The 11,835-nt window shown below is 43.6% G+C and overlaps 2 protein-coding genes across 2 annotated transcripts in view; both read left to right on the top strand.

Annotated features, from left to right (window-relative positions):
- Window positions 1–6,826: 6,826 nt before the first annotated feature.
- Window positions 6,827–9,919, top strand: pyyb (peptide YYb). The gene is made up of 4 exons (XM_062414359.1): window positions 6,827–6,881; window positions 7,130–7,317; window positions 8,909–8,989; window positions 9,673–9,919. Exons 2-4 carry the CDS (start codon window positions 7,130–7,132, stop codon window positions 9,695–9,697), a joined length of 294 nt encoding a protein of 97 aa, XP_062270343.1. The 5' UTR covers window positions 6,827–6,881; the 3' UTR covers window positions 9,698–9,919.
- Window positions 9,920–9,981: 62 nt separating this feature from the next.
- mpp2b (MAGUK p55 scaffold protein 2b) overlaps window positions 9,982–11,835 on the top strand; it is a 38,069-nt gene continuing 36,215 nt past the window's right edge. Inside the window, exon 1 of the mRNA XM_062378864.1 lies at window positions 9,982–10,327. The gene's annotated coding sequence lies outside the window, so the exon portion shown is untranslated. The remainder of the gene's footprint in view (window positions 10,328–11,835) is intronic.

Raw genomic sequence — 11,835 nt, 5'->3', positions numbered from 1 at the left:
ATAGCCTTAAAGGGTCTAAACTTTTCCATTTTGATGCTGTTGTCATTGTTGTGTCTAATTCTCTGGGGATTCGACGCCACATCACTTGAGCTTTAGCCGTTTTCTCTCACCAGCCCTTGTTATTTCAAAGGTGCTGCTGATATATGGCCTCTCACACACACCTTTAAGCCACACAGTCAAAGTGATTGATAACAAAAGTGTGTGTGTGTGATTGTTTTTTGTCGTTTTGCCATCGGCCGAAAAACAAGAAAACAAACCGTTTTCAGATTTTGCTCAAGTTCCCTTCATCAGGAAACACGATCTGGGGTCAGATCCCTGTAAAGATGCACAGCAACAAATGGGAGATGCTTTCATTAGGTATCGACAGCCAACCAGTTAAAAAACATGTAGCTCATTTGCTGTAAATGGGATTAAGAATTGATTCTGTTGGGCATTGATGTGAGGCGCGGAGCCGATTCTTCATCTAGAGATCCCCAGAAACAAGAGGCAGAGAAAGTAATAAAGGCAGTTCCATGATTATTGTAATTGGCGTCCATTGGGATGAGATCCTGAGTCACGCCCCCAGAGACATGAAATCTCCACAGCGTGCAGGCTCGTCCAGTTTACCATGACGCATGCATGCATTGATTCACCTCTCGGGATGAATCATCTTGTTCTGTAGTGTCATGCTGAAGGTATATGTCTGGTTCCAAGAATATGGAGGAGAGGTGAGTAAGAAACTGGCTTCATCTTGCCATTACAGTGGGGGATTTAATGCACAAGAAGCACACTGACTTCCCAGCCCTGTTGTGACTTTGAGAACCTGCTGTGCATGGAGAGTCATCAACCTTTCCTCTCATACGACTCGTCATCCATCCCAGTTACCTGAAGCTGCCGCGGCCAGCTAGCTCATAAACACATCAGTCGCTGGGATATTGCTGTAATTGGTCGGCTCTGCTTTTTTCCCAAAAAGACGGATGGCTCGAGAGATGCTGCTGCTCCGGGCAGAGGAGCTTCAGTCCGCTCAGGGCCAGAGACTCTCAGGAGGCGTCGGTGGTTTGGAGAGCAAATGAGCAAAGGAGAGGCCATGAGTTGAGTGATGTTTAGAACTGACACTACTGCTGTTTTGTATGTGCAAGTGTAGCCATGACAAATATTGTATTTATTTATTTTATCTACCCACTAACTCCACAAATGTCTGTCTGTCTGTCTGGGGAACACGTATCTTGAGAACCGTTCATCTTAGCGGCTTCACATTTGGTGTGTTTATTGTTAGTGGCCCGAGGAAGAGCAGTGTCCAATTTGGTGCGATTGGTGCTACATTCAATATGAATAAAAAACTTACAAACAGGTGCTTTGTAGCAGTCAGTGGGGACAGATGTCTTCAGTCTGTGGACTGAGTTGAACATGTTTTCTTCTATGTCCTCTGGCGAACAACAGAAGATGTCGGTAACTGGGTCAAACATCGGGTCAATATGGCTGTCGGATAATTTTGTCTTTGATAGTGTGCTTTTTTTTATTTCACCACATCGAACTGACCCAGACATTCACAGGCGCTCATGCATCCACATTCACCAAATCAGATCCTCTTCAGCAATTTGTCTATAAAGTAAAACCACATTGTGGCAGCAATGCTTTATATAGAGCTTAAATGTTGAGCTATTATTTAGAAAAAATGGGAACTGGGTGAAATGTGAAACACCATTTCAGTAAATCATTCGAAACCCTTTGTATGAATCACACGTAAGCAGATAATAAAGTGATTTCTGTTTCACTTCATGAAAAAAATCGTCACTGCAGATAAACCAGGAAGGATGAACATAAAAACAGCCCAATCCCAACAGGTTGTTTTAAAACGAGCTCCGCTCTAGTTGTTATAACTATGCAAAATCTTTGTACAATAGATTTTACAGTAGATATCACCTGGAACTTATAGGGCTGCATTGTCAATGTGGAACATGTAGTCGGGTCCTGTACCCCCACGTCCATTTCTAGGGGGACCCCTCCTCCTAAGGTCTCCCCGGTTCATCCACCTTTCTGTTGTTACAATGGGAGAGGGGCTCAACATATGTAAAGATTGACCCGAGGATTTGTTTTTGTGCTGTAAAAAAGTCCAAAATGAAAAGACTTAACATTAAAATCAAAAAGAAATATGTTATTATTTTACTCACTAATTATGTGTCGGGATTCTGACACTTCGTGGCCCCCTTTTAGAGCCAATTATGCCTGTGAGTCATTGGCCTGTGTTGGTGGGCAGCCATCAACCCCTCATTGTGTCCCCTGAGCTGTGCAAACAGACCCGGCACTGAAAAGCACTCTGTTCATATTAGTGGCTCCCCCACTCTGGAGATAAGGCTTAATAAAAACTCGTACTCATTTCCCCCGTTCTGTCTGGGATGACAGGAAGGAGTCCGACCCTCTCCTGGGAGATTGCTCTTACACCAGAATGGACTTCTGTGCAAACGTGTGTCCGGGTGTAATCTTCTTTTTCGTATTTGGACTCGGCAGCGTGTGTGATGCAAATGGAGAACGGAGGTGGTTTTACTATCACAGGTGGAGGCAGAGGTTCAGGAGAAAAGCTTTTAGGGCCCAAGGTAGATGTACGTTCTGTAAGTAAACCTCCGCCCTGGTGATTTGTTCAACTTATCGCTCTCAGATGAAATAGTGCAAATTGTATGTGTCTTTCCTAACGAAGTCGCAGACATCGCTAGCGCCGGCATGAGTTGGAAAAGTTGTTTAAACCGAATAAGGCTAGAAAAAAAAAGAAGCCTTGGCCTCCTGCAGCTCGTATTACGTTTGCCTTGATGACAACTCAAACACTTTCCCGCTCTGCAGGAGCCTGTACGCCTCTTGTGGAGAGCATTAGCCGGGGTTTATTGGGCCGTGAACAGTCTGCTCTTCCCCTTATCTGAGGGGCTGTTACTTTCTCAGTGTTTACCTGCAAACACTGGAGCACGTTAATGAGTTTGTCTTGTGTTGTGCATGTTGTTGTTTTCTTGCCATTGACTTTTATGGCCAGTCGAGTGAAGGCAGACAGGTTGAATACTGGGTTAGAATAAACTGAACGTTCAGGACGGCTCTGGGAGAAACGGATGATGACAGCACAGACGAGACGTTGCTTTAAACTTGTCGGCTTGTTATTTTTTCTTTTTTCACCGTCGCTCGGTAAAAACCGCTGCGCACTAATTGTCCCTCAATACCACTTTGAATTATGGTTCAACTATTGCTGAGAAATGGAAAGTGCAATCTAGGTGTAATACCACGATTTTTATGGCGAGGTCATATCCACTTTAACTGCGTGTTTATTGTCGGCTCTTCTGCGGCCGTCAGCTGGGATTTATGTCCAAATCAAGTTTTTGACAAGGGATTAGGGACAGACAAAAGAAAGCCCCACTGTTTTTATGATTCTATAAACAGCACATGAGAGGGGGAGGGGGGGGGGTCGTGGCATCCTCAGGGAGCCCAGCAGGACGACATGCACATGTTATGTTGTACATGGCAACATGATGGTTCCTTTGATTCATAAATGAGCGGCCTTAAACATAATTATTAAGTCGTCCTTTGTGTTTCTCTTGTCGCACAAGTTTCCTCTGCCTTCCAGATAATAATCAATTCTCTGGAGTATAAGCCATTGATGTGTCCCTGCAGCCCAGTGGCTGGTGATGCATTCACCACACAGACTGCTGGAACTACTACATCCTCTGATTCTCTTTGTTACACGTCTCTGTCGTGTGTCTTCCTCTCATGACACTAAAAGCTAAAATGCCCAAAAATGAAATGAAACATTTAAATAAATAAATATAAGCACCAGTGTTACTTTGACTTTCCTGATGTTTCTGCTGTCAGTCCCCTCAGCTTGAAATATGCTTAAACAGACAAGGAGCTAGACTCTGGTGTTACATTGCTCTCAGTGCAACTACACAAACATTGACTTACAGCTGTTGGGACGAGGACAACAACAACAACAACAAAGTCAAAGAATGGAAAAAACTTTTTTTTGAAATACTAATGACCAACGCCATAAGTAATGCAATGAAATGAATAATATATACTGTAGCTGCATGGACAGGGGATGGACAAGTACATTATATGATTTTGAAAATTCACCAGTTCTTTGCTGCAGTTTTATTAGCTGCAAAATAAATCTGCTGGTAGATTAATAGGGCCTCAATCTCACATATATGCAGGGTGTGACGCAAACAGTCAATGATTTCCCTACGTACCCAATTAAGGATGCCTTTTTATTGGGACTACCCCCCCCCCCCCCCTCCCCACACCCACACACCCACACACACACACACATCCACCCACAAACACACACACACACACGATGGATACTATGAGAACATGGTTACATTTCACATGAGAAGTTATTAAACCATGGCTTCCTTAAATAAGCACATTTTCCACCCAGATTTGTTCATATCAGAACAGGAAATAAAATATCCCTTGTAGACGACTCAATATCCAAACTAAGACAAACTGTTTTTAATGGTAGGGTTGTCCACTAGTGGCTGAAGGAACTGGAGGAACTGGGACACATTTGGTCACATTTGCAGGGCGAACGTTTTTTCATTTGATCCATTCAAAAACAACAAAACTTAGCCTAGAACTCCTCAGGATGATGTGGAAGAAACTAATTGTACTCGACCCTATTCAGAAAATTAAATATTAAAGACCAGACTCTTTACAGTTTTGCAGGCAGCACAAAGACATCTGCGCGTCTCCGTCCTGTGTGCAGACAGACATCAGTCCCCTGGACGTGCACACACAATCCCACAGAGACGACTGCACCTGCACATCAGGATAAGGGATGACTTCATGTGCCGTGAACTGAACAACAGACCATGAAGATCCAAGATAATCAGGAGCCGCGGCACCAGTCATAAACGTGGGCGACCACATGAGCCCCAGCACTTGAGAACTGAAAGGTATTTGTGGACACAGTGTCTGTGTCGTGCGAGCGTCATCGTGCCCGGGCCCTTCCTCAGAGCCCCGGCGGTGACATGGAAGTTGAAGAGGCATCATGTGAGGGGTTAATAAAAGTGATATTTGATCCACCGCAGTGAATCACTCGATTCAATCATAAGAGAATTACTGAAATGACTTTCCCTGACACTGCTGCTGCTGCTGCTGCTGCTGCTGCTATTTCTGATCACACATGAGGGAGTATGATCTGGGACCTCTACCTCCAGGTCATATGGCCACCTTCATCTTCATCATCATCATCATCTGAATAATATATGCAGGAGGGATGAGCACGAAGGAGGCTAAAGGTGTCCGGGATAATGATCTTGTCTGAACAAGTATTCCCATTGTGCCTCCTGTGTATCTACCAGGGGGTTAATGTGTTTGTTCATTACCCACCCATGTGCAATTTACATCCCAGTCAATAAAACTACTGGAGGAGTCTGATTACAACCCAGAGAAATTGAAAACTAATTAATTAAGGAAAAGAAAAGAAAATCTTGGCCAGTGTTCATCCTCCTTTGTATAAAATATAATGGAGTTATCTTCTTATTCATTCTGTATTCATTCCACATATTCTTCACTCTGTGTATTTTTCTCTGTTATACTCATTTATAACTTGAATTGAATTTTGTTCTTTTTTTATATTTGTGGTTTTCATAAAAGCCATCACTGGTTTCTAAAACAATTTTTAACATTCAATTTCAGTTTTAATTGATGTTTGAATTTGTGTATGTTGTGTGAATACATTACACTTAGCTACATATGATTTGGGAGACGTGTTGTCTATGAATCCCTGAACTCATTGTCCTCACATACTGTTGGACACTGTAGTGTAGCATGGAAGTCATAATATTCTTTGTATAGACATTTTCTGATTTGTTGTTTCCAAAGTTCCGGCTGATTTTCATTTAAAGCTCTGGTAAAATCTCTTAAACTCAGGTTGTTTGTGTGCAAGTTATTAATCTGAAACTGTGCTGGTGCTTCTTGGCCCGGTTCAAACCCGGTTAAATAAAGGCTAATAAATAAAAATCTAACATCAGCTGCATCTCAAGCACAGTCCAGAGTTTGACGTCTTGTAAAACTGCAAAACTCACGAAAAGCATTTTGTGCAGAAACCCTGTTTGACTCGGTGGATCGCTGATAACAAAAATATAGAAATCCTGAGAAATGAAGAAGTGGTGAGCGACTCCAGCTTCGGACTGTGATACCTGCTGTAATGTGTTTTCAGGTCACTCAGCCCATCGCTCTCTGATGCATGATGGTTTCTGTGCCGGCTTATTATTTCAAGTGTGAAGGGTCAGTGTGTGTGTGTGTGTGTGTGTGTTGTGCTTTCCGAGCTCTAGTCTGAGCCACGGTGCAGCTCAATAAGCCTGTTTACTGGAAGATATAACTTTAATGTGGATAAGTGCAGGTTGGATTTCCAAGTGTAGACATGAAGCTTACTGGTCTGAGAATATAACACTGGGACTGTGGCTGCGCCCTGGAGCTGTCGGTGGTGCTGAAAGGGGAGGAAACCCTTTCTCATCTGTGTGTTCCTGGTACCATCATGTGGAGCAAATTACACGTTTACAACTCATTCAATTTCATCTTAAAATCAACAGCAGTCTACAATAAAAGGCAGTGAGTACACATTTTAAACCTGATATTGAAGCACTTGGAGAAAAGAGCCCTTTTACCTTATTTTATTGTGAAAAATGAAGCTTCACTAAGCCAGAGAGTGATGTTAAGCTGTCAGCTCGTCCAGCTTCTCTCACAGATAAGTGACCCATTGATCGATGGTGCTGGAGGAAACAACGAGGGGTGCGGTCACGTGTGGCTCAGTGCGCATCAGGTATCCATCCCACACCATATATAACCGCGAGAGCCGAGAGGAGAGCGACACCACAGGGGCACCAGCGAAGTGAACCGCACCGAGACCAAACTGTCAAAAAGTGAGTCTGCGCACTTTGATACTACTTTGATGCATGTTGACTTTTTTAACCAGGTCATATGTAGATTTGATTTGATGAAATTCATGTCGGCTAATGTGTTTTAACTATCTTTGGAACACTTTTACGCACGAAGTTATTTGCACAAAATGGAACAGAATCCTCACATGTATTTGTCTGTAGCTAAAGTTTATTCAAGGTTCTTTCTTTAAAAAGTGAAGTCGTGTCCCGGTGCTTCTCTCTCTCCTCAGATGGCCAACATGTTGAGATCGTGGATGATGCTCGCAGCGCTCGTCCTGTGCCTGCTGGTGTGTTGGAGCAGCTTGGCGGACGCCTACCCTCCCAAACCGGAGAGTCCGGCGGGCAACGCCTCACCGGCTGAGTGGGCCAAGTACCACTCGGCTGTCAGGCATTACGTTAACCTCATCACCAGGCAGAGGTGAGTCAGACTCAGCAAGCTGCGTCTCACGTCTGTTACACTCACATTTCTCCTCGTCTCCTGTGAGGTAGATGTTACAGTGTCTGGGTTCAGAGTTGATTTGATATAAGAGGCACAGCAGCTTTTTGAGCATCATTAACTCTAAAGTCACCTGGAAAAAAAAACAACAACAACAAACGAACTGAGAGACTAATAAGTGATGGAGAAGGTGTCGTGCTTTTTGAATTGGTGACTTTTCATCATATTGGGTTAGGGATGTGTCCGCATCCCTTCATGTGACAATGAAGTTGGCAATGATGATGTGAATTTATTCTTAAAAGTCCTGGTTTTCACCAGACTTCACCTTTGCTGGTAAAGAGTGTTATCCAATAATGAGCACTCTAGGGTCATTGAACTGAAGTTATAACCCATTGCTGTTGATGAGGCAGTGGACAGGAGGCTGGGTTTCCTCTGATGTGTAAATACAGTTCAGACCGCAGAGTAGTAAGATCCTGTACAGGAGGAAATAATTTCCTTTTCTTTGTCAGAAGATGAATTAAGACGGAATCATACACAGCCTCCGTGTTTGTAGGTTTTCAGAATCTCGTGACCTTTGACACGTAGCAAGGATTTTTTTATGCAATATTGTAAACTTGTAATTAAATCTCAAAGGTTGTTTTCTTATCCGTTGTGCCTAAAATACGGCGTCAGTTTTACAGTTTTGACAAGGTGTATGAAAAAGCGAGAATCCAATAAGGACAGAGCAATAAATAATCATTTTCATCGATAGCAATACACTAAAAGTCCAATATATTGATATTTTGCTTATTGCGCTGCTGGAGTTACAACACATAATTCATTTACCTCAGACATTTTGGATGTTTTGCTGCTTTCTCTGATAATGAAGAGTTAATAATATGATAGTTATTGTGATAAGGATCAATATTGACTGATATTGAAGTTTTATCTTTAGATAATTTATGGCTATATCGCTCATTATAAATACATGATACCTCTGTGTGGCCCCTGGGGTCTGTTGACTTCTGTTGGAGAAACTGTCATTTTCCTGCAGTGACGGAAGCTGAGCAAAGTCTCATCATCATTAACCCTTGTGCTCTTTAAAGAGGCTTGATTTGCCATTAGACTGCGTGCCACATGGTGCAGCCCCCCCGCCGCTCACACACAGGAAGGTTAACAGGGACCAGGCATTGATTTTGCATTGGAGTAGCAGGAGCTTGTTTTGTTGTTTGCCTCGCTGGACACTGGGCAGTGAACTCAAAAAGTCTCCTTCTCTGTCAGGTAATTGCACGGTTGACTTTTTGGATTGTGCTGCAGAGAGGCCAGTGCTGATAAAGAGAGAAAACGCGACAGGGTGCATGCAGCCAAGTTGCCTTCTTCACAGCTGGATGAGTCTCAAAAACGAAAAAAGATAAAATAGTCCAGTGGCTGAATTTCATAACATAGGCAGGGGGGGGTCACGCCAAAGCTGGCAGTGAAATGCTGACTGAGTGGCTGCTGAGGGCCCAGGGGGGGGGTTTCACGTGAGAGAGTCTCCAATTAGTGTTGCACTGCAGTCATTACATGCCAGTGTGTTTTTTGCTTAAATCTGCAGGTATGGGAAGAGGTCAACCCCCGAGCAGGCGGTGGCGTGGCTGCTGTTCGGAGGCGATTCAAGCCAAGACACAGATCCTCGGTGAGAGAAGCCGATCAGAGGAAATCTCTGGTTAATCACCATGGATCATCTTTTGGGATCCTGATTTCACGTTGCACGTTGCATGTTTTATGTTTCATTCTTGAAATGAAAGAAAATCTGTTAAAGCTGGAAAAGACAGGGAACTAAAAAATTCACAGGATGAAACATAAAAATTCATAGAGAGGTTTATGTATATATAAAGAAACTAAGAAAATAAATATGTATACATCATATTTCCATCTGAATCAATGGCAAATATCCAGTATTCAGGAAAAAAAACATTAGGGTAAGAATCTAATCAGCCACGCCGTGTTCTACATTTTGATTTTAAATGTGATAGTCATAAGTTTGTCTTTACTTATTAAAGAGGGAGATGAGATTTAATGAGACCTAAATAACATCAACCAATACTTCATCATTAGCAAACAGTTTGAATTTAGGATGAAACATGTACCGTTATCAGTCTCCTCAACTATTTAAACTTACTTGTGGCATATATAGGGCTATATGTGTATATTGGTCTGAAGTTGTAAGTGCAAGAGGAAGTGAGGAAGTCCTCCGCTGTGTGGCTTCGTGTTTCTGTTCTCTAAGTGAGTGTTGGTTGGCGTCTCCTCTCACTGTGGCTGTACAGCAGATCATTGACCATGTAACCACGCAGCGTGACAACGTCTCCTCTCTTGCAGCTCGGACTACGGCGATCAGTGGTGAAAGACCCCAGCGGTTCGACCAGACAAAAACCACCACACAGGGACCCAAGAGACAAACGTGCACTGGACTCTGCAACTCTGCTTTTTCAAAATTACTATACCGTGCATGCCAGACCCCCCTCTCCCTTCATATACGTCTATTTGTCTGCTGGCCAAAAATGTAAATAATTTGTATTAAAATCAATGACTTTACAATAAAGCCTGAAGGAATAAAAGTATTAAACACACACACACATGCTTTCTTGTCCTTTATTCTGCGTTCACGAGCTTGCGCTTTCTCTTGCTGCCGCTGGGTGTCGCTACAGCCCCAGGAAGTGTCCGTGTGCACCTGCACGTTGGTTGGATGTGACCACTGCTGCTGTGTGGGCTCCACACACGCCGACGACAGGAGACGGACTCGAACTTCGCACAGCGGCGGACGTGTTCCTCCCGTCACCGGCCGTCGTCTGGAGGCAGCAGCGGATCACACAACGAGGTGAGAACCAATGGGGCCGTTTGTGAGCGCGCGCGAGCCCCTGTAGGTTAAAGATAGCAGTGTGTGTGTGGGAGTGACACGCACTCGCACGCCGACCCGCCGAGCATCGAACAACAACCGCTGGAGGAGCCTCGTCACTCGGACACAGCAGAACAGGTGAGCGCCGCCACCTTCATTTTTATCTCTCATGTTCCCGAGCTGTCTTCTCTGAGGTCCGCACTCGTCAGGTGGCCACACTCAGGTTTTCCGTGTCCCCCGAGGGAGACTCACACACGACGTGCGTGTGCGCGTGTGTGCGTGCGTGATGAAATTACCTCAGGCTTTTTCCACCTGTACTGAGGCCTCAGGTGAGACACAGCCAACATGTGTGTAACGTTCCCGCTCTCTCTTCGCGCGCCTGTGCGTGTGGAGAATAAACATGTCATCAGGAATATAGTGTTAGTGAAGGATGGACGTCTGTTAACTGCGCATGCGCACTGTCTGAGAACACGCACATGTGGACCGACACCAGGACAGAGTGAGATGCAGGGAGGAAGGAAATGAATAAGATAGTGGATGGGTACAGGTGTCAAACTAATAATACAAATAGTGTGTGTGTGGGTATATGTATTCATTTGTACATGTATATGTTTATATGTGTGTACATGTATCTATTTGTACATATGTGTGCTTGCTTGTATATCTATCTTTGTATGTTTACAGAAAGCTCTAAACCACACTTGTTCCCTTCTGATCTTTTGAAATAGAAGTTGTTGAAATAGTTGAAGTTGAACTCACTCATTGAAACAATGCTGAACTGGTCCCGCTCCACCTCCTGTGTGTTAGGAGGTAGAGCGGGTCGGCCACTAACCAGAGGGATGGTGGCTTGATGCCCGGCGCTTCCAGTTCCGCTGCATTCTGTGTCTTGGGGAAAAAGCTGTGCTGACGGCCGATGAATGAGTGTGATGGAAAAGGTGCTGCGTATACAACAAGCACTGTGTGAATGTGACTGTAAAGTGCTTTGAGTGGCCGATTAGACTGGAACAGCTCTAAATAAATAAAACCGGTCCGTTTACCAGTTGTGCTCAGATGTCTGTGGTGATTTTCTGTCTTATGTTTAACTGTCACTCTGTGAGCCCTTTTTTCCACAGTGGAGAAAGGATTTAAACGACCTCTGCCAGGGAGAGAGAAGCTACTGTATTCCCAGTGATAGTAGACATGCACTGTGTTTATGGAGGGAGGCTCTACACATAAATTATATTTATAACTTATAACATTAGACCTTAGAGATTAAAGATTTAATATGTACTTGGTCCGGGATTTATGTCAGTGAAATAAAAACTTTTTTCTAGGCTTGTGCCCTTGACAAAAGTGCAGCTGCAAATAATAATAATGTTGTTACGGACTGTGTATTTTAGAAAGTGTGTTGAGGTCTGCAAATTATACTAAGGAACTTAATGATATTGTTATTTTGAAGCCATCATATGAAATTAAACCTTATCTTACTTCATTTCTTACTATTTCCCCCAAAGATGTAGAATGTATAGTTGGAACAAAATGAAAATCCCTCGGCTGGATTTAAACCCCACTCCGATAGGTCTCATTTCCAAAGGCTTTTTCATTGGGATTAAAGAAACTAAACCTTTGTATCAGTTTCAGTTTGGGCAGTGGGAGGTTTACCATAA

Source organism: Platichthys flesus, chromosome 20, assembly GCF_949316205.1.
Source record: "Platichthys flesus chromosome 20, fPlaFle2.1, whole genome shotgun sequence".
Taxonomy (NCBI): Eukaryota; Metazoa; Chordata; class Actinopteri; order Pleuronectiformes; family Pleuronectidae; genus Platichthys; species Platichthys flesus.
Note: the sequence above shows the minus strand (reverse complement) of the source record. Positions and strands in the feature narration are given on the sequence as shown.